Source organism: Peromyscus californicus, unplaced genomic scaffold (genome assembly GCF_007827085.1).
Source record: "Peromyscus californicus insignis strain IS unplaced genomic scaffold, ASM782708v3 Scaffold_13__1_contigs__length_99412109, whole genome shotgun sequence".
NCBI classification, from domain to species: domain Eukaryota; kingdom Metazoa; phylum Chordata; class Mammalia; order Rodentia; family Cricetidae; genus Peromyscus; species Peromyscus californicus.
The window spans coordinates 97,213,268-97,235,776 of record NW_026294424.1 but is presented as its reverse complement, the minus strand read 5'-3'; the positions used below and the strand labels follow the sequence as shown (position 1 = coordinate 97,235,776).

At 44.4% G+C, this 22,509-nt stretch overlaps 1 protein-coding gene across 1 annotated transcript in view; it reads left to right on the top strand.

Moving 5' to 3' along the window:
• The window catches only part of Hfm1 (helicase for meiosis 1), a 123,942-nt gene extending 103,446 nt beyond the window's left edge, over window positions 1-20,496 (top strand). The window contains exon 40 of the mRNA XM_052735662.1: window positions 20,397-20,496. Within this exon, the coding sequence (XP_052591622.1) occupies window positions 20,397-20,463 (67 nt within the window). The 3' untranslated portion in view covers window positions 20,464-20,496. The remainder of the gene's footprint in view (window positions 1-20,396) is intronic.
• Window positions 20,497-22,509: the final 2,013 nt, after the last annotated feature.

The following is a 22,509-nucleotide window of genomic DNA, read 5'->3' as shown; positions in this document are numbered from 1 at the left end:
GGGGCCCTTCCTTCAGATCTTAGAGAACAGCCACAGCTTTGGCAAGAGCTATGGTGTTTGGGAGGTTCCATGGAATGCCTTTGGCCAACAATGTGTAATCCATCCCTGGAACTGGAGGATTTACTTGGTGACAAAGATATTTAGTTAGGGCATCTAACTCTCCATTATATGGTGGCCCATGTAGATTCCTTTCATAGGTGCATATATTTTAGGCAGCTTCTATAATAATAAGTTTCCATATGGCTTTTCAAACACCCTTTAGCATTTGTTTTCCCCCCCCCATATCCCCTCTTTTACCTTTCTCCTCCCCCTCCAGTTTAATCCCCCTAGTTTCCCCTTTATCATTCAGAAAAAACGTATTCTATTTTCCCTTTCCTTGGAAGAGCCTCTCCTCTCTCTAGTCCCTTATTATGTTCCTAACCTCTGTGGTTTTTCAGATTGTATTGTAGCACACATATAGAAAACTTAAAACAACATCACATTAAGGGGGGAAAAACATACGATATTTGTCTTTTGGGGTTTGAATTACCACAGGATGACTTTGTCTAGCTCCATCCATTTACTTGAAATTTTCATTTTTCTTAGTAACATTGTGTAAATACACTGCATTTTCATTATCTGTTCACCAGTTTATGAACATCTCGGCCTTTTCCAATTTGTAGCTGTCAAGTAGCTCAGGAGTGATATAGCACAGAGCACGGTCTGTTCGAGTTCAAGGGGGTGGGGCTGCAGTGCCCTAGTAGAATACTGTGTGTCCTGTCCTAGCACAGTGGTGCAATTGCCATTTACAAGGAGACAGATGCTAGTAGCAGGCTGGGGTAGATCTCTCAATGCCCCACTCATTGGTCACCAAATCTGTGAACTTTTGGAAATGTCTAGAACATTCCAAAAACTAGAACATGTCCACTGAGGACAGTAGCACAGCCAGATGATGGCAGGTGGTCGTTCTGGAGTGTATGTGAAATCTCAGTGAAATGGGCAGTTTAGGCCATAATTCTGGAGAGATACCATTGTAGCCAGAAGCTTTCCTGTGTCCTGCAGCCTGTTGGTCCCAAGTAAACACACAGAGGCTTACACTACTTGCAAACTGTTAGCCTATGGCTCAGGCTTATCATTATCTAGCTCTTCCAATTTAACTCAACCCATTTCTATTAATCTATGTTTTGCCATGTGACTTCGTGGCATTACCTGTGTTCCATTACATCTTGCTCCCCCGACAGTGCTCTGCCTTCCTTCCACCTGTATCTTTGCTTGGACTCCCTGCTTGGCTCTGTTCTGTCTTGCCATAGGCCATAGCAGCTTCTTTATTAACCAGTGGTAGCAACACATATTCACAGTGTACAGAAAGATCGTCCCACAGCATACCATCCTGAATGTCCTAACTCTAGACATTGAAATCTAGAGATCAAAATTCCAAAGGTCTAAAACCCAGAAATATCAAAACCCTCAAATCACAACTGTGGCAAAAACAATTTGAAGTTATTTAAATGACATACTTAAGGTATTAACATTTCAAAGAGGATTTATTAGCGAAACTTAGAAACATGACAGGATGCAACTTTGCACAATTAAATAATAGTAGTTTACGTTTTTCCAAGTGTAAACACTCAGATGTATTTGTGGTAACTATACAGATGTAACTGTTAGGAGCACGTTCATAGTATTCATAAAGGAACTGGACAAAAATGGAATATATATGCATATCAATATGTTTGGTAGCTGTGTGCACCCTGCTTTTATGTGGCCCTCTGAAATACCTCAGGCAGCTACAGTATCCTGGTAGGATTCATCAAGCTGAGCAGTCACCATTGCACATGCTGAACTCCATGGAGCCAAGGTCTGGGGAATTTCCTCTCCCACAAGTGTGAAAACAGGACATGTCTTCATTTATTTAATTTATTAAGCTTTTACATTTTTTTTTTTTTTTGGTTTTTTTGAGACAGGGTTTCTCTGTGTAGTTTTGCGCCTTTCCTGGAACTCACTTTGGAGACCAGGCTGGCCTCGAACTCACAGAGATCCCCCTGCCTCTGCCTCCCAAGTGCTGGGATTAAAGGCGTGCGCCACCACCGCCCAGCAAGCTTTTACATTTTTATGTACGCAAACAGTGCTTACACACAAAGCCATCATTGTTGTGATAACATGCTCTTGTGGAGTCAAATTTGCAAAGGAAGTAAATTAAAACTCTGAAAGTCTTTCACAGCATTCCTCCAGTATTAGAACTGGTGTAAACATGAAATACAGAGCACAGCAAATTACAAAAATGAATGCTGACAGAATAGTGGGAACAGAGTTTAAAAAGAAAAAGACTAAAGAAAACCTGACATCTGAAAAAGTGTGTAGCTGGTCATGGTGGCGCAAGCCTTTAATCCCAGCACTCGGGAGGCAGAGGCAGGCGGATCTCTGTGAGTTCGAGGCCAGCCTGGTCTACACAATGAATTCCAGGACAGCCAGGGCTACACAGAGAAACCATGTCTCAAAAAATGAAAAGTGTGTTACAAAAATGGGCTATGGGCAATTATAAGGGTGTTGTTAAGAGCTGGCCAGCTTCCAGGTCCAGCTATACTTTGGAGCCTTGTGTTTCTGTTTTTCTTCATTCAGGGTGTGACTTCTTGCAGAACACACTCACATTTTCTTCCTATGTACCCCTCTCCTTTGAAATTCTGTAATGAGACTTCCATATTGAATTTCCCATCTGTGCATGCATTTACATATGGCCGTGTTTGGCTGTGAAGAACTCCATTCTTCATGTTCTGGAATGGAGACCACAGACTTGGCAGGAACTATCCTTGAGACAAAAAATAACACCCTTCACTGGCTTCTTTGGACAGATATTACTTTAATTGACTTAAAGTTCCTGGAATTTCATCAACTGAGAGGAACATCAATGAAGACAAAGTTGTTGTTGTAGAGATGACCAGTTTCTTCCCTAGGATTCCGTTTTTTACCCTCATGTAACCATTCTTCCTCTGCCCCCAGAGGAATTGTAGTCTTCAGGATTCCCAGTGTCAGTGTTTCAACATTTTAAATTTTCTGGAGTATGACTTGGAAAGCATAATTGGCACAGGCTGGGAGCCTCGAATTGGCCGAGGTTGTTTCCCAACATCTAGTACAATGGGGACTTGAAATAGCGTTTAAAATGTAACCTTTCTTGTGTGTTAGTAGTCTTGACAGTGCTATTGAAGTGGGGAATTCACAGCACATGTGCAGGTCATGGGACATGCCAGTTCTCTCCTTCCAGCACGTGCGTCTCGGGTCAGTGGAGGTCACCAGGCTCATGTGTAAGCACATTTACCCACTGAGACATCTTGCCACCTTGGAAGCCGGGTATTAGCAAAATACTCTTTTAGAGGGCAAGCTGGGATCGTCTGCCAACGTCTATGTCATGCAGCTTCTCTGCTGTGTAAGCAGGAAGGAAAAGAAAAGGGTCTTCCTGGTGTTCTCTGTCATCACGTCACTTCAGCAACGTCTGCTTTGACATGGAACTCCTATACCACCTTTTCCTCACAATGTTCAGTCATATGTGACTTTTAGACCTCTCATCTGAGTATATGATATTATCTTAAGAAAAGTTTGAAAGCGAAACTTAAATTGTTACTATTTGACATCTATGTTATGAAGAGTATGGCTGAATAAAGTTACTCTTGAACTTCTACTTTATCCTTAAATTAAACTTTAAAAAGAAAGGGATTAGCAGTTATTATTAGATTCTTAAGTTTAAAATTATGAACTTTCAATATATAAACTTTGAGATTTTCCCAATTGATTTCATTACTTCCTCTGTCTGTTCATTTTCCTATACTTGTCCATCAACTGTTTCCTACCCTTTGGGAATTTTCCTTAATTTTTGTTTGCATTATAATGTCATGTTTCTTTTATTTTACATGATATTAATTTCATTTTTCATATATAGTGAGGGCACACTATGATAAATTCATTTCACTGCTTTCCACTTCCAAAATAACTTTGTCCTTTGAAATTTTTGCCTCCTAGGATCTGTCAAAGACTTCAGAGTCTACATGGGAGAAATGTTTGCTTATTGCCCTGGATTTTCTACACCTACTATGATAGGTTTTATTTGTCACTAAGAAAGCAGTTAAGAGAGGAAGAATTTATTTTGGCTTAGTTTCAGGAGTGTTCGTCCATGGTCCTTTGGCTCTGTGGCTTCTGGGTCCATGTGCAATATTGTGAAGCAACTCACCTCTTGGCAGACTAGTGGCAGAGGGTCCGCGAGGAAGTCATGGGGGCAACATTACACACAAACCATAATGTCTGCATGAGACGCCTTAGCGGAGTTGTCTGTGTGGATGTGTGGGGAAAGTGTGGTAGGAGTTGAGTAATCTAGGTAGGAAGTGGATATAAAAGAGAATAAAAGAATTGTCAGACAATACAGAAATGCACAAAGGAGGTAAAACCACTCGATCCCAGGACTTGGTGATAATCATAAACCACCAAGATACACATGCACACACAAAGAGACACATTATAAAGTAATACAAGTTGCATTTAATCTTTATTTAGCAATATAGTATGAATGTATTCATATAGGTAATCATTATTCATGCAGTACTTTTATAAATATGCAGCATTTACTGACCGTCCTATTGACTTGTGTTTAATTATCTTGAAATTTTTATATAACCAGTGTTGCTATGGACATTGTTATAGATACAACTTCATTTTTCCTTTGCTGGAATGCACATTGCCATTTTCTTTTTTGTAGGTGTAGTGGTTTCAATAAGAATGGCCCCATAGGCTCATACATTTGAATGCTTAGTCACCAGGGAGTGGAACTGATTGAAAGGATTAGAAGGATTAGGAGGTGTGGCCTTGTGGGAGTAGGTAATGACTTGTTGGAGGAAGTATATCACTCAGGGTGGGCTTTGAGGTTTGAAAAGCCCATGTCAGGCTTGGGGCATTCTCTCTCTCTCTCTCTCTCTCTCTCTCTCTCTCTCTCTCTCTTTCTCTGTCTCTCGGCTTGTGGATCATATTGTAGCTCTCAGCTACTTCTTCAGCACCATGCCTGCCTGCCACCATGCTCCCTGCTGCCACACTTTCTGCCAGGATGAAAATTGACTAAGCCATTGAAACTGTAATGTTTTCTTTTTGTTGTTGTTGTTGTTTTGAATTGTTTTTTTTTTCCAGACAGGGTTTCCCTGTGTAGTTTTGGTGCCTGTCCTGGATCTTGCTCTGTAGACCAGGCTGGCCTCAAACTCACAGATCTGCCTGGCTCTGTCTCCTGAGTATTGGGATTAAAGGCATGTGCCACCACCGCCTGGCATAATAAGAGTCACCTTGGTCATGGTGTCTCTTCACAGCAACAGAACAGTGACTAAGGCAGTAGGTCATGCTAGCAATGCCTCAGCCTCCCAAATGCTAAACACATACATTTGCCACCCAGCCATACATTTACTCTTTTGAAACCAATTATCAAATTGCTATTCATAAATGTATCATTTTCACATTCCTAGTGTGATACTTGTGACCACTTCAAAGTTGTAAAGACTTTAGTGCTTGTTACAAAAGCTCAACAACCAGACTGACCAGCTAGTGTCAGGTCCAAAGGAAACTCTACTTCCCCGAAGTCTGGCAGTTAGACAAAATCCAGCATGCCTCAGGAACTTGTGAAGCCAGTTCCCATCTACTAAAGGAGCCATTTCCCTTATAGTGGAGGGACAAATGGCTATCTGTGGTGCCTGTTAGCTCTCTTGGGTAGTGAGGACTGTAGCTAGAGTTTTCCTGCCTGGCCCACAGTCAGGAAAATCTTTGTCACCCGTCAGTCCCACAGCTACTCAGACTCAACCAAGTAAACACAGAGACTTATATTGGTTACAAACTGTATGGCCGTGGCAGGCTTCTTGCTAACTGTTCTTATAGCTTAAATTAATCCATTTCTATTAATCTATACCTTGCCACATGGCTCGTGGCTTACCGGCATCTTCACATGCTGTTTGTCATCTTGGCGGCTGGCAGTGTCTCTCTCTCAGCCTTCCACTTCCCAGCTTTATTCTCCTCCAGAGGACCAGGTCAGGTGGCATGAAGCAGCTTGCAGTTGGTTCCCATCACCCTTGGGCAGAACGGAGGATAACAGCTGGATAAGAGGTGGTGTTTATTTCATTCTGTATCAGTGAGTGTATTATCCCCATTTTATATCTTAATAAATTCCTGAGATCCTTCTACAGACTCTTGTGTGTTCACATAACAAGTGGCACCCAACGTGGGGCTGGCCTTGTCCTCCTCTCTCTGCTCCCCCTCACTCTCCCTCTCTCTTTCCCTCACCTCTGCCCCTGCCAGGTCCAGTCTGCTATTTTCTCCCTCTGCTCTTGACTCTTCCCAGATGCCTCTGGCATTCTCTGACATCTCCAATAAAAACCTGCCCCTTAACCATACCATGAAGTCAGTTCATACACTAGCCATGCCTGTAATCTCAGCACTCGGGAGACTGAGGCAGGATACTCACCACAAGCTCAAAGACAGTCCGAGCTACACGGTAAGTTCCAGACCAGCCTCAGCTACATAGTAACAGTCTATCACAGCCCTCCTCCTGAAAAAACAACAATCAAAATCCAAATTACCTATATATTCTTAGCCATCCAAATACCCCGTTCTCAGCCACCAACCACTTACCCAGCACCTTTTCTGTTCATTGTTACGTGGAATGAAAGACTGAGAAACATGTTAATGCCAGTGCACAGTGGACATTTTAGCATTGTCTACATCCATTCTTAACATCTGGGACTGAGGAAAACTGAAAGGGGGTGCCTAGAACTTTATCCTGTCTATATGAATTTCCTTCACAAGACATGGATGTTTTTATCACTATTTCCATATGTCCATCAGAATCCTAGCATTCAAAAGGCAAAGGCTTTAACTACTAATAGGGGAAATGTTTATATTTCCCAACCCTTTCCTAAAGTGACTATTAATTTTTCTTAAGATTATAACTCATTGAGTAGTCTTGTACCTTACACAGTTGAATACAGTTTCAAATGTCCTGACCAAGCCAAGTTCCAATGGACCAGTCAGAGCAGTCCAATGGGATGAACTGAGTTATCACATTACATCAGTCAGACTCGGGAGGCAGAAGTCTGTTGCTCACACCTGCATGTGGAAGGGCCTTGGACAAATCACTTAATTCCTTTAATTTGGGTCCACGAGGATAAGAATTTCAACTGGTTGCAGCTACAGCTACTAGAGCAAATATTTCAACAAAAAATTATGAGTGAGCTGCCCAAGAAACAGGAACAACGAGTATAAATTCCTAACACTTAGCAAATGCTCAGTGTGTGGTGACCGCTATTGAGAAATGAAGGAGAGAAGCAGACAGCTAGCAATTCCAAATGTCCTGGCTGTTGGAGGCTGCACTTAGGTGAGGATAGTGTGAGTCTGTGATGTGGGAATTACTGTTGACAGAGGGATGTCCCAAGGCAGGCTGAGCATGCAGGGTCACCAACAGCCCCTTTGAATATGAAGCACCTGTGTGGTTCTTAACAGTGGTGGGTTATAATCAGCTAATCAAGGCAAAGAGCTTAGATTAAGCTTCAACTACCTAGTAAATATCACCCAAGCCAAAAGCCACACTGCAGGAGGACTGCAGAATGCATGTCCCTTAATGCTACTGTGTGGCTAGGCTGAAGTTGCTCATCTATTTTCAAGGTGCGTCTTTATTGAAAGGATAGTATTTAAAGCCATCAAATGGTAATGACTGTACAAAGGCTAATTGACCTAATTATTCCAATGTGGGCCTGAGGCTCATAATAGTACCTAAGTAATCCAAAAATAAAGGAAGAATGAAAAAAACTCCAAAAGGAATTTCTTTAAGTGATCATCCTTAATTTTAGTGAGTCTTGTTCATTTCTTACACTTAGATACCATATTGCTGGATGTTACACTGCTGGAGGGCTGAGATGGGATAAAAAGAGATGGAGGCCAATTCTCTGAGGATATGAAGGAATATTCTGTTCAGCACCCAGGGGAAGTCACCACATAAGTTATAACAACACTGCTCTTTCGATAGCAGCATGGAAAGAAGGGTTCGTCGTGACAAGAGGTCCGATTCACTGTCGTATTGTTCTGGTCCTCTTGGTGATGTGATAAAGCGCTTGCTGATGCTTTTTATTTGACTGACCTCAGCTTCACTGAGTGACAACTTCTCCCATGAGAAGTCTTAACCGGCAAATATAAACTGGGGTTGATCATATTTGGGCCCTACTGTTCTCAATCAGCTGGCTAGAGTCTTTGTGTTCTGTGGAAGAGAAACTGGGTAGACAAGAAGTTCCTCCAGCTCTGCTCTCTGGCAGCTCCTGTATCCCTCGGTGTTGGGCAGCGGTAGTCAGGCAGGAGGGGTGACAGCAGGTGCCACTCTCCAGCACTAGGGCTCTCATGCCGGCCTTATAGTAGGACCCTTGGCTCTAGTATTGCACTCTTGTGTGGCCCTAGGAAGTGGGAAGTCCTTAGTGCTGGGCAGCCACTGTTGTTTCAGCTTCTAGGCAGGCACAGGCGTTGGAGGCACCTGGTATCATTGCTCCTGAGCCTGAGGTGTTTGAGACAACTATGACAGATGGGAGGAATTAATCCTAGACAGAGCCCAAATGTTCAGAAGTGGAACCTCTGGACGGGGCTGAACGTCATAAGCCTTCTAGCTCATGCTGTCATGACTCAGGTTCATGGACTGAAGTTGGATAGGTGGTCCCGTCCTGTAGGTAGACTTTTCTGTCCCAGCAGTCTGCTCCCCAATAACCACAAAGAGGCTTAGTAGTAATTATAAATGCTCGGCCAATAGCTCAGGCTTATTACTAACTAGCTCTTACAACTTAACTTAAATTAATCTACATTTTGCCATGTGGCATTACCTCTCTGTCATCTTGCATTTCCCATTTTCTCTCTTTGTCTCAATGGCGACTCTTCTGACTCTGTCCTTCTTCTTCCTAGTGTCCTTAATCTGGTTCTCCCACCTAGCCTTATCCTGTCCAGCTATTGGCCAGTCAGCTTCTTTATTAAACCAATCACTGTGACATATATTCATACAGTGTAAAGGAATATTCCACATTTCCCCCTTTTTGTCTATTTAAAAAGGAAGGTTTTAACTTTAACATATTAAAATTATATATAACAAAATCCAGTCCATTTGTTTTTGGCAAAATTAGAGAAAATACTCTCATTTATCTTATCTTTGTGAATCTTAAGTTTTATATCTAATTTACCTTCTATCATAACTAAGGAAAACTTTAACTATGACTATCTAGTCTTCAACTCTATCAACGACCCCAGAAGGGTGAAATATTAACCTAATGACAGGCAGTCACTGAGAAGCACAAGGTTAACATTTTAATGGATTAGGTCAGCAGGAGCTCACCATGCTGGAGTCACTAATATCACCTAAGGAACTTAAAAGGTACCGATTCCTGGCCCCGATGAAGACTGACTGAACCAGGTGTGGTAATACATGCTACAATCCAGCATGATTGTAATTGTGGTAATACATGCTACAATCTAGCATGGGCTAGAGTGATGGCTCAGAGATTAAGAGCACATACTGCCCCTGCATAGGACCCCAGTTCAGTTCCCACACTGCAACTAAACTAAAACTCCCTGTCACTCCAGTTCCAGGGGATCCAATATCTCTGGCCTACACGGGCATTTGTATTCATGTGCCCATAGCCACATATAAGCACACACATATGCAAATTTTATATATATATATATATATATATATATATATATATATATAATCTCAAGAGTCTGAGGTAGGAAGATCAAAAGTTCAAGGCCAGCCTGAGTTGCATAATGAGACTTCAGCAGGAGACAAAGAGGGAACAGAAAGACAGAGAGGAGGGCAGGAGGAGAGGGAGGCAGGGAGAGAAGATTCAGACAGACAGACAGACAGATAGACAGGGAACCTTTGGGAGCTGAAACTCAAGTGCCACACAATTTAAAACGTTCCGGTAACTCTTATTCTCTGGATTAGGACGAACTGATATACATCAGATGTTTTTACAAGTGCATATGTTGTACATATGTAACTAGTGTAAGTTCATAATGAATGAAAAGCGAGGACGTGATTGCTCCTAGGTATGCTTGGGGGGAAGGTTTTATTGTAGATATGAGGGGGAATTCAGCCAGAGGCATCTGGAAGAATCCAGACTGAACATGGCCAGCAGACTGAACCTGAACCAGACCCGGGTGGCAGGTGGGAGTGGGGAGAAGACCAAGAGAGGAACCAGGAACCAAGAGGCCAAGAGCACCGAGGGGGTGTGTAGACAAAATGGCTGGGTTCTATAGGAGTCAGAGGAGCTGAGGGAAGGGAAGGGAAGCTCAGGGGCTGGAGAGGTTTAGGGTGGGGGTGCGTTATGCCAGCCAGGATGACCCTGTAACCTGTCCTTGTGAGCAGGGACTGAGGGAGACTGGCAGCCAGAGTCAGCTTTGATATGTTAAATGCAGACCTCAGTTAGCCGTTTGTCCAGGGTTTCTTTGAGATCTAATGACTCAAAGCTTTGTAACTTCTTAGGTATCACTATATAGAGAGGTAAATTATAGTCTATATCATTAGAAATATAAATAACTTGAGAAGCAAACTCTGCTTTGTGTGTGTGTGAAAATCTCAGTCACTCTTTACTATAGTTGCAAATGCACTCGGATTATTAGCATCTAAGCTATGCATAAAAAATTAATTCCAAATGTGAAACTTTCTTGATTCTATTAAAGCAAAATTTCTTGTACATTATGGCATTAGAAAGAAAACCAATATATAACATGTCACACTCATATGGATGATGAGAGTTGTAAGAAAAAAAAAACCCTTTCTTCCCCAAGTTGCCTTTTGGTCATAGAAGCCCTACTTAAGACAGTGGTTAACACCATAAACTCTGTGTTCTGTGTTGTGGCGGGAGGAGGGAGGCTAAGGAGATTCCGGAACCCGAGAAAACATACAGGGCTCAGGAGGCTGGGAAAGGCCCGAGATTGACAAGCCTATCCCACGGAACAGTTGTGCAGGGAGTACCGGGGTACAGGGCCGTGGGCTCTGGTGACAGAGCTGTCCCTGAGTCATCCAGGCTCACTCAGATTCACCAAGCTACACTTGGGCAGAATTTCTTCAGTCCGTATCTGGGTGACTAGGAACTGGCTCTTGTCTCCTGAGAAAAAGTAACATGACATATATTTTACCAAAAAAATTTTTTAAGAAAATAATATAAAGTCTTAAATATAGCAGGGGTAACTTCATTCAAGTGGGTGGACCATGGCTGAGGTTACAGCTCAATGGTAAAGTGTTGGCTGTGCAAGCGCATGAGTTCAGATCCCAGAACCATCATAAAGGCAGACGTGACAGCACACACATGCACTCCCTATGCTGGGATGGGAGGTGGAGTCAGAAAAATCCTGAGGAGCTCGTGGCCAGCTAGTCTGGTGTATGCAATGGCAAACAGGACACTCTCAAAACAAGGTGGAGAGTGAGGGTTAGCACCAGAGGCTGTGTGTCCTTTCGTCAGCGCTCACACACACACACACACACACACACACACACACACACACACCAGAGGCTGTGTGTCCTTTCGTCAGCGCACACACACACACACACACACACACACACACACACACACACACACCAAAGGCTGTGTGTCCTTCCATCAGCGCACACACACACACACACACATACACACACACACACACACACCCCAGAGGCTGTCTGCCCTTTCATCAGTACACACACACACACACACACACACACACACACACACCCCAGAGGCTGTTTGCCCTTTCATCAGTACACACACACCCACACACACCAGAGGCTGTGTGTCCTTTCATCAATGCTCTCTCTCTCTCTCTCTCTCTCTCTCTCTCTCTCACACACACACACACACACACACACACACACACACACACACACCCCAGAGGCTGTCTGTCCCCTGACCAGTGCTCACATGCCATGACACGTGCTCACTTGCACTCACACACACCTAGGACCTGGACAAGCACATCACACACTAGTACACGCAGGTTAAAAATAGGGGGATGAGAACTGGAGAGAAGGCCCAGCAGTTAGGAGCCCTGGCTGCTCTTTCAGAGGACTTGGATTCAGTTCCCAGCATCCACATGGTGGCTCACAACCATCCGTAACTCCAGTCCCAGGGTGTCTATTGTGACCTCCGCGAGTACCAAGCTCACACGTGATGAACATACATATATGCAGGCAAAATATTCATAATATATATGTAATTTTTTAAAAATAGGAGGCTGAGATATATTGTTAAATTTTCGATACTTGTCCTGGCTAGTTTTATGTCAACTAGACACAAATTAAAGTCATTTGAAAGGAGGGAACCTCAATTGAAAAAATGCCTCTATGAGATCCAGCTGTAAGGCGTTTTCTTAATTAGTGAGTGATGGGGAGGGCCCAGCCCATGGTGGGTGGGGCCATCCCTGGCCTAGTGGTCCTGGGTTCTATAAGAAGGTGGACTGAGCAAGTCAAGGGAGCAAACCAGTAAGCAGCGCCTCTCCCTGGCCTCTGCATCAGCTCCTGCTTCAAGGATCCTATCCTGTTTGAGTTCCTGTCCTGGCTCCCTTCAATGATGGACAGCAATGTGGAAGTGTAAGCCAAATAAACCCTTTCCTCCCCACCCTGCTTTCTGATCATGATGTTTCATGGCAGCAGTAGAAACCCTAAGACAATACTTCTATTGTGAAAAGGTAGGACAGATACAATCTGATTTTCAAATTAAAGCAACCAAGATTGAGAGATATAAGACAAGAGTACCGTGTATCCCTCCCTGTCTATGGGGCAAGGCAGCCTTCTCTTCTACATTTCCTTGAGAGGTGTGTGTGCGTGTGTGCGTGCGTGCATGCATGTGTGTGCTGTTTTTCAGATTAATATGTTGCCTGGATGCTTTTGCAATTATAAATTCCTCTGATCAGTTGACACAGCACGGCTGTTTGTGTAGCAGGAATCTTAGAGAGTCTTATTAATAAAATCAAACCCGTTTGGGGCCAGTTATTGGGGTGAAATGCTGGAAGGTCAGAGAGACAGAACAAGCCACAGCTAACCTCACCTGGCCAACTTCTCAGCTGATCCTGTTCCCTCAGACTGGAAGCCTCTGTGTCCTCATCCCAATGGCTCTCAGCTGAACTGTGCTGCTAGAAGCCTGAAAGCTTAACCAGCTCAAAGCTTAACCAGGCCAAATGCTTCTAGTTTCTGGTCCTCACACCTTATATACCTTTCTGCTTTCTACCATCACTCCCTGGGATTAAAGGCTGCTTTCTGGGATTAAAGGCGTGTGTCACCATGCCTGGCCATTTCCAATGTGGCCTTGAACTCACAGAGATCCAGAGGGATTTCTACCTCTGGAGTGCTAGGATTAAAGGTGTGAGTGCCACCATTTTCTAGCCTTTATATCTAGTGGTTTTCTGTTCTCTGATCCCAGATAAGTTTATTAGGGTGCACAATATTTTGGGGAACACAATACCACTACATTAAAGAAACCAAGATTGAGAGAGATAAGACAAGAGTACCGTGTATCCCTCCCTGTCTATGAGGCCAGGCAGCCTTCTCTTCTACGTTCCCTTGAGAGGTGTGTGTGTGTGTGTGTGCTGTTTTTCAGATTAATATGTTGCCTGGATGCTTTTGCAATTATAAATTCCTCTGATTGGTTGCACAGCATGGCTGTTTGTCTCCTTGCCAAGCTATGACAGTGTAATGATAGTATTGTTAACCGGTGTCTTCAATGATGACGCACGTTTTCCAGACAGTACATCCATCTTTGCTGAGCCAGTTGCTTACACAGTAGAAATGAAGCTTCCAGAAACGGCCTCTACCTGGACCAGGACAATAGGTCATTATTACCAAATCAGCAGCCGGTGCTTCAAAAGTACAAGTGAAGACCCTGCATCCAATCACTGTGTTTCATGGGTATCTAAGTCTTGTTGTGCATCTACCAGCCAAAGACAATGACCTATTATACCGTTCCACTTCCAAGAAACGTGACCTAAATGGTCTTATGCAGTCAATGAGATGTTTCCGGTGACCCCAAAGTAGAAGCATGGGTGGTTTTAAGGAGGTAGAAAAAGAATAGAATTTGTGGCCCGTGCACACCGAGTCCGCGGAACCATTTCTTCTTTCTTTGGTTTTGTTAGGGAGTGGGAATGTGACTCAGTAGAGAGGGCTTGTTCCCTAGCATTGTCCCTGGGTTCCACGTCCTGTACCACAGCAGCAAAAGGACAGGAAAAGAGGAAATCTACTAGGTGACATCACATGACGTTTGCTTGGGCAATCAGAGTAAACAAATGGTCCCCGCAGAGGGCTGCTTCCGTACAGCTCTCCTGAAGGACAGGTGGACTTTTCTACCAGGCGGTGGGGACTTTCTCAATGGACTCCTCTTACCACTGGCTTGGACAGCAGCTCTGCTGGCCATGGAGTCTGGATTAAGTCATCTCTTCTCCCCAGAAGACCAACCTACAGCCACGATGGGGAAGCACTCGCCATCCATCCGTGGAGAGGCTTTTTTTTTTTTTTTTTTTTTTTTTTTTTTTTTTTTTTTTTTTTCTGAGGCGGGAAGCATCTTGTTTCTTGGCAACTGAGAACCATCCTGTTAGGGGTGGCCAGTATGCTTTCAAAACAAAAAGGAGCTTGTCACTGTAAAGGGTGACTGCCGGCTCCTGTTCCCCTACCCACTCACAAGCAAAACCTATTTATGAGGTTTTATTAAGTGCAAATAAGTCCCCGGGCTTCAGCTGGGATGCGGCAGCTGCTGAGGATGTGGTCATTTGCATATAAATGACATGATTTCAGCTCAGAGGAGAATATCAAAAATATCCGTGTCGACAATGGAATCTTGATAGATTCACACATATTAAGGTCAGATTCTGTAATTTTTAAGGCTGCCGCATGCTGACGACTGCATCCTATCACACATGCAATTCTGTTTGGGTTATATTAGTTTTATCTTCTATGAAATGGAGGATTTTTATTGTGAATTAATTAAACCACTTTTTCCTCCCTAAAGATGAGAACATTTGGGTCAATAAGCTAAATGCTCTACAAATGCATAGACTGTGTGATAGCCAAAGTTACTGACTCCAGACTTGGTTCTCTTCCTAGCTGACAGAGGGTCTGTGTGCCCAGGTCTTCCCAGAGAGAGTACACAGATTTCCCTCATGTCAGTCTGTCTACGGCAAGGACGGCCTTCCTTCGAACAATCAAGGAAGTTTTGTTTTTACATCTTTGTACATGTGTGCACATGCTCCCGTGTGTGTGTGTGTGTGTGTGTGTGTGTGTGCGCGCGTGCGCGCGCGTGTGCGTGCACAGAGGTGTGTTTGTGTATATACATACACACACACACACACACACACACACACACACACACACACACACACACACGGGGCCACAGGACAACATTGACTGCCATTTCCTGTGAGCTTTCCATCATTTCTTTGTTTAAATTTTAAAGACAGGCTTCTCACTAGCCTGGAACTTACCAAGTAAGCAAGTTTGGATGGTCAGTCAGCCCCAGAATCCTGCTAACACCTCCTTAGTGCTGCGGTTATAAGTGAGAACTTTCTCTCCTGGCTTTTTTATGTAATTAAAATATAATTAGACATTTCCTCCATTCCCTTTCCTTCCTCCAATTCCCCCCATGTCTGCCTTCATCCCTCCCCCAAACTCCATGATTCTTCCTCCCTAATTGTCATACATAAATATATATGCACACACATATAGATACAACCTGCTGAGTCCATTCAGAGTTTCATGTACATGACTTCAGGGCTGACCACTTGGCACTGGATAACCAATTAAGGGACTCCTCTGTGGGGAAGACTATTATATCCCCCCAAAATCAAGGCTGTTGCTTTTGTCCTTGGCTGTTTCCCAGAGGGTGAAGATAAGTCCCCATTGCTGAAGACACCATGCACTTCAGACCCAGGGCTCAAAGGATCCAAGCTGAATCTGACCTGAAAGCCTTCTCCCAGGAAACTCGCTTCCACAGAACCAGAAGGCGCCGTGAAAGCTAAAAAGGGAGGGAAGCCCCATCTGCGGAGCCTGTGCACCACCCAATGGTCAGCACGGCAACATAACCTAATGGCTCTGCGGTGACACCCACAGCTCAGTGGCATCCAGCAGCTCTCTAATGAGACTCAAGTCCTACTCCACAGGAGGGAGTTATGCTGGTACTTTTAAACCTAGCCAACTACCCAGGGCTAGGATCTTGGAGGAGAACCTACTACCACTACTTTATTAAAGTAGCGTAGTTCCTAACTGCGTTCATATACTTACTAATTCCTATTCACATACCACACTTATCTACAGAGAAGTGTGCCTTCCAACCCTGACCAAAGAAGCTTCTCTTTGCTATCAGAAAACCACAATAGGCCAAACTATGGAGAACAACTGATCATGGGGTACCCAACCCAACGGATAGATTGACAGCACAGCTCCTATGCCTAAGGCTCAGAGGGCGTCTTGGAAGAGGAGCAGAGAGACTGTCAGAGCCAGGGGACCGGGAACTCTCCTGTGAGATTGTGTCTCCTAGAAATGACAGGGAAGCTTCACTTGTGACACCTCAACAGCATGGCAGCCTAAACAAGATCTGGATGGACCAATAGACGTGCTAACGTGTGAGGGGGAAGACTTGTGGGGCTCTTACCATAGACAAAGGACTCCAGGCAACGGAGGGATGCGAGAGCAGGAGAAGGACTCCTGGCTTTTTAAAATGCAAGTTGTCCCTGCAGGGAGGGACTGACATACGCTCAGGTCTTCAGGCTTATAAAGCAAGTCCTTTACCAACTGAGCTGTGTTCCCAATCCTCAGTTCCATATTACAAAGTTTTCTTTGAGCTTGGCTCCAAGAGCAGGAGGGAAATAGTATAGCTTGGGAATTTCCAGTTTCCTACAAGCCATTGTTTACTCACCCTGTACACTGTAGCTCAAGGTGTACTAATGTGAGGCCACCTCTGAAATCCCCACACTACTCCCAAGCCCAAATCCTGCACTGCTTAGGGAAAGCAGTTATCCTACCCCGAAAGATGTAAATCTCATCCTGCGTCAGACAAGGTGGGTCTTCACTCATGCACCATCAGCAGAATAGAGATAATTTATCAACTTCTTTCTGTATGTGAGCCACCAGGAAGATGCAATAATACCCACCCTGCCTCCACCCTGTCAGGCAGACCACAGCTCTCTGACAGAGAAAGATGTCCTATAAATGATGGCTACTACTTAAGACCCGCCCCCCCCCAAACAATAAAAGCTATTGCTTTTGCTCTTGATTACCTACCAGAGTTTGATGGTAAGACTCTTATGCTGAAGACACCATACACATTGGTCATAGGACATGGGAAAATCAAGTTGGTGTTTGTTGGTCAGGAGGCTTCCTCCCTGCTGGCTAGCTTTTACAGTACTGGAAGGTATTGAGCATACTGCCTGGGCAGAAACTCATTATCTATCTATTGAATCCTTTGAATTATAATAGTGACCATGTCAAGACATGTCCATGGATATAATAGTGGCATGAATGTTATGGAGGCAACCAACCACTTTCTGGAACTGTTGGATTGAAGGCCCACTCCACAGGAAGAAACACATTCTTAGTGTGGAAAATCTTGCCAAGAACCCATGGTTGAGGAGCCCACAAGCCCCAGGAGTGAACCAATTCTATTATTTTGCTAACTGGACTAGTTTCAAACTGTTCTCTAAATTCACATCTCTATCTCTAGATTAGTACAGCTCTCATAGAGAAGTTTCTTTGTGCAGAAACTCACAAATGGTCAAAATGCAAACAAGTGACTGTAATGCTCAGCCACAAATGGGCCATCGGTATCCCACCCTCTCCCCAAGGCTCAGAGACCATCTCAGAAGAGGGAGTGGGCAGATGGTAAGAGCCAGAGGTCAGGGAAGACTGGAGTGAACCAGTGTCTGGACATGACAGGACCACAGGACCGCTACATTCATGAACTCAGCAGCCTTACAAGATCAAACCACTTGATGCTCTATCACAGAGTGGGACAGAGTTCATGACCCCCACCCCTGACTGAACAGCTCTAGGCAGCTGATGGCTTCCAGGGAAGGAGAGTCTGTTTTCTCTAAGGCTTTGGCTTCTGTAGGTCCACCATGCCCCAGTGGAAGGCCCTACCTGTGAGTATACAGACAGGACTCTGAGATGAGTTACAGGGAGGAGTCAGGGTGAATATGATCAAAATATGTTGTATGGAATTCTTGAACAATAAATAAAAATATTTTAAATCTAGACTAAAAATTAGTATACAGTGTTCTGTTTGCATGTATCCCTGCAGGCCAGAAGAGGGCACCAGATCTCATTACAGATGGTTGCAAGCCACCATATGGGTGCTGGGAATTGAACTCAGGACCTCTGGAAGAACAGCCAGTGTTCTTAACCCCTGAACCATCTCTCCAGCCCTTAAATCTAAACTAAAAATTAGTGATGGCTACTTAAGTGTTAAATTCAGCTTTTAGCTTAGAAAATTGGTGTCTTGCCAAGCAGTGGTGGTGCAAGGCTTTAATCCCAGCACTCGGGAGGTAGAGCCAGGTGGATATCTATGAGTTCAAGGCCAGCCTGGTCTACAGAGCAAGACCCAGGGCAGATACCAAAACTATACAGAGAAACTCTGTCTTGAAAAAATAGAAAGAGCCGGGCGGTGGTGGCGCACGCCTTTAATCCCAGCACTCGGGAGGCAGAGCCAGGCGGATCTCTGTGAGTTCGAGGCCAGCCTGGGCTACCAAGTGAATCCCAGGAAAGGCGCAAAGCTACACAGAGAAACCCTGTCTCGAAAAACCAAAAAAAAAAAAAGAAAAAATAGAAAGAAAGAAGAAAAGAAAGAAAATTGGTGTCTTTGTAGTTCTTACAGTAACAGACACTATTGATGTTGATAGAAGGTTTACTTATTCAATGATTTATTAAAGAATTCAGGTAACTAATTCCCAATGTGTCTTTAAACCATGAATTCAGTTTCACTGGGTAAACAAAGTCCTCGGCATGCACACACTTTTTAAAAGAATTAAAGGCCTGACAAGGAAAAGGGAAAACTCAGAAACTCAAATGTTTCAACTTTGAGAACTTTATCAGGACAGCTTAGAAAGATGAACTTGACTGCGTTGGCCGAGATACACAATACGTTCTGTTGAAGTGATCTGTGGAGATACATGTGCTGATTTCAGTCTTTAAAAGACTGGAAGCTGGGCTGGAGAGATGGCTCAGAGGTTAAGAGCACTGACTGCTCTTCCAAAGGTCCTGAGTTCAATTCCCAGCAACCACATGGTGGCTCACAACCATCTGTAATGAGATCTGGTGCCCTCTTCTGGCCTGCAGGCATACATGCTGTATACATAATAAATAAATAAATCTTTAAAAAAAAAAAAAAAAAGACTGGAAGCTATAAATTTGAAAAGCTTGATCATGTACTTGGCCAACTTTTATAGGTAGACAATGATTGCACTATCTAATGTTGGTAGTCCCAGAATAGGGAAAGGTACCATAAGCCCCCAGGGGTGGACCTAGACATTGTGAGTCTAAAGTCCACACACACACACACACACACACACACACACACACACACACACGTGTATATATATGTGTGTATATATATGTGTGTGTATATATATATATATATATAAAACGATGTAAAGTTTCTCAGGGCCATTGCCAAACTCAGGAGCCTTCCTCCCTGTCACCTGTTTCCAGTGCAGTGACTGATCCTAATTAGGGCCACCCTCCGTACGTGCCTAGGGACACAGGTACATTGCTTTCCACCAGGGTGCTCTTGGGTCATGTTTTTTGTGTCTCAGAAGTTGTGTTTCTGGATGCCATCCCTGAATGGCCAGTAACCCCTCTGCCAGCAGATATGTCCATTTAAATGTATTCCTAAAAGAACGTATTTCCAACTCAACTTTGCCATGGGTGAAGAGGAAAGAATTTTTTAAGAATGAGCAGGGTCAAGTGGTTCTTTACACCTGCTTGGTCATTGCTGATTTTCCAAGTAAGTGTGGGATTTGTGATATGCAAAGAAGGGCAGCGGAAAGCAGGTATTTGAGCAGAGTCCATCTGGCAACATTGGTGAAAATTAAGTTTAAAAGGCTGGGACATGGCTCAGAGAGTAAAGTGCTTCCTGCACAGGCCCGAGGACCTGTGTGAGCTCCAGCACCCAGGTGAAAAGCTGAGCACGGTAGCAAATGCTTGTCCTGTTAGGAATGAGAAGCAGAGGCAAGAAGGTCCTGGGTGCTTGCTGGCCAGCTAGCCCAGCCCAGTGGGTGAGCCCAGGTCCTAACGAGAGACCCTGCGAGAAAAAAATGAAGTGATGGTTCTTCGGGAACACCACTCGAGAATGACTTCTGGCACATGCACACACAGTAAGTGATCAGGTTAAAAGTTAACTAAAACAAAATGTTCTCCTCCCCAGCTCCGTGGAACTGCAGCCGCAGACTCTCCCCAAGTGTGGCACCTTGATTCCACCAGCGCAGAACTAAACCCAGGAAATGCCCACAATAAAAAGGTAAGACTCCCCAGTGGATGCCGGTCTTTCTGGGGTGTGACTGATGGATCACAGCCAGTTTTCTAGCTGGTCAATAGCCATCGTCCCCTGGAAGAGCTTTGCTAAAAGCCATGTGTCCCAGAGCCACCAGAGATGGCATGAGCCCTCCACTCATCCTGGAGAGAGGATGGAGCTGGCAGTTTAGATCACCGAGAAACACTTTGAGATAAGCTTGTCGTTCCATAGAAATTAATCCAGGCCTCTAGACAGCACATAGGCCTATTGGAAAGCTTCTTCAATTCAAGCAGTTAATAATATATCAAGTCTTGTAGCTTAAGGGATACAATTTTGAAAATTATTGTACTGAGGGAATCATAAATCCCACCAAAGGGAAGGTTGGAGTCCAGATATTTTATTTTCGATTTCCATCCAGGGTGCATTATGACACTCTGCATGAAAGTCAAATCGTCCATGTAAAATGGTTTTCAGGTGATGTGTTTACCCCTTGGGGTCCCGTACAGTAATGCATTCAGAGTTATATCTGACTTTCACAATCTATAAAGACTAGTTATCAATTTTTTGAAAGATTTGATAAGCAGGAACAAAAAAATAGCTTATGGATGCTGACATTTGTCTCGTTAATGGGGGCAGCATACGAAGCCTGGGCTCCTTCTGGATTTGGCTGTAAATACAGCGCTGACATACATTTTGGAAGGTTGCTGTTTTGTGCTGGTGGGAATGTATTTGTCCAACCTCGCACTGACGACAACAGACAGGAGAATCGGGGAGGTGGCTGTCAGCCATGTTCAGCTTTTTAAAACAGGGGCACCCAGTCTGCCAGGCTCTGTCAGATTCCAGGCCACTGCATATTAAAAATTGTGTCCCATCAACACAGTCTGGCCTGGTCTAAGTTTTATGAGGAAGTAATTCTCCTACTATATTGGGGGAGGGGGCCCTTTGCACAACAGAATTCAAAGCAAGAATGACTGTCTCTGTCCTCAGATGGGAACAGCTACCACTTCTCTGGCCAATCAAATGCTCTTCTTCCCCCAGCTTTCGGTAAGAATTAATATTAGATGTAGGTGGGAGATGGAAACACTAAGAAACCGCATTTCTGGTCACCACCCGCTGCACCTCTCTGCCTCCTGCAGCATGATGTTGGCTGTGGGCTGTTCCTGTGTGGCCAGAAAGAAGGCCTAGACTCTCAGACGGCTAACATCGGTGTGCTGGCCAAAGCCCCTTATCATACTAGGCGTGTTGCCTGGCTTCGGTCGAACTATCAAATGCAGAAGGGCTGTCTGGGAGGAGGCTGCTGGCCTGTGCAGAAGAAAGCTGCCTCAAAGCCTCGGGTCCATCTGATGAAGTGCACGGAATGGCCCCATTGTTCACCTTCAGAATTTAACACCAAACACCGCTGGAAACCTCACCATGCAGCCAGGCATGGTGGCACACACACACCTTCAGTCCCAGCACTGGGGAGGCAGAGGCAGGCAGATTTGTGAGTTCGAGGCCAGCCTGGTCTACAAAGTGAGTTCTAGGACAGCCGGGCCTGTTACACAGAGAAACCCTGTCTCCACAAACCAAAAAACAAACCAAACAAAAACAAACAAACAAACAAATGACATCTCACTATGCCCTTAAACAAAATCAGGTAGTGGTACCTTGTTTATCTAATCCATCAACAAATAGAGTATCCCCAGAAAGTGAGTCGCATACCTGCATTGTATTTTTCTTTTAAACCCTGTACTGTAGCCACATTGCATTCCAGCCTTTCTGTGCTCCCCACCTGTGGAGCTGAGGGAGCCTGCTTTTCTTGTGAGAATGTCTTCCTGTTGTCCTGGCTCACAGAGCTACCCTGAGGCCAGTGGTTCCAGGACGTAGCTTTCAGGCTCCTCCTTCCCATTATCATTTTCTTTTCCCGCTCCCTGCTGGGTGTTGACCTACAAATCTCACTCACGTCTTCATACTTGAGGGCGGCTGATGCTGACTGAGGCCACCGCACACCACCTGGGTGACCTCGGACTCACAGCACCTCCTTTAT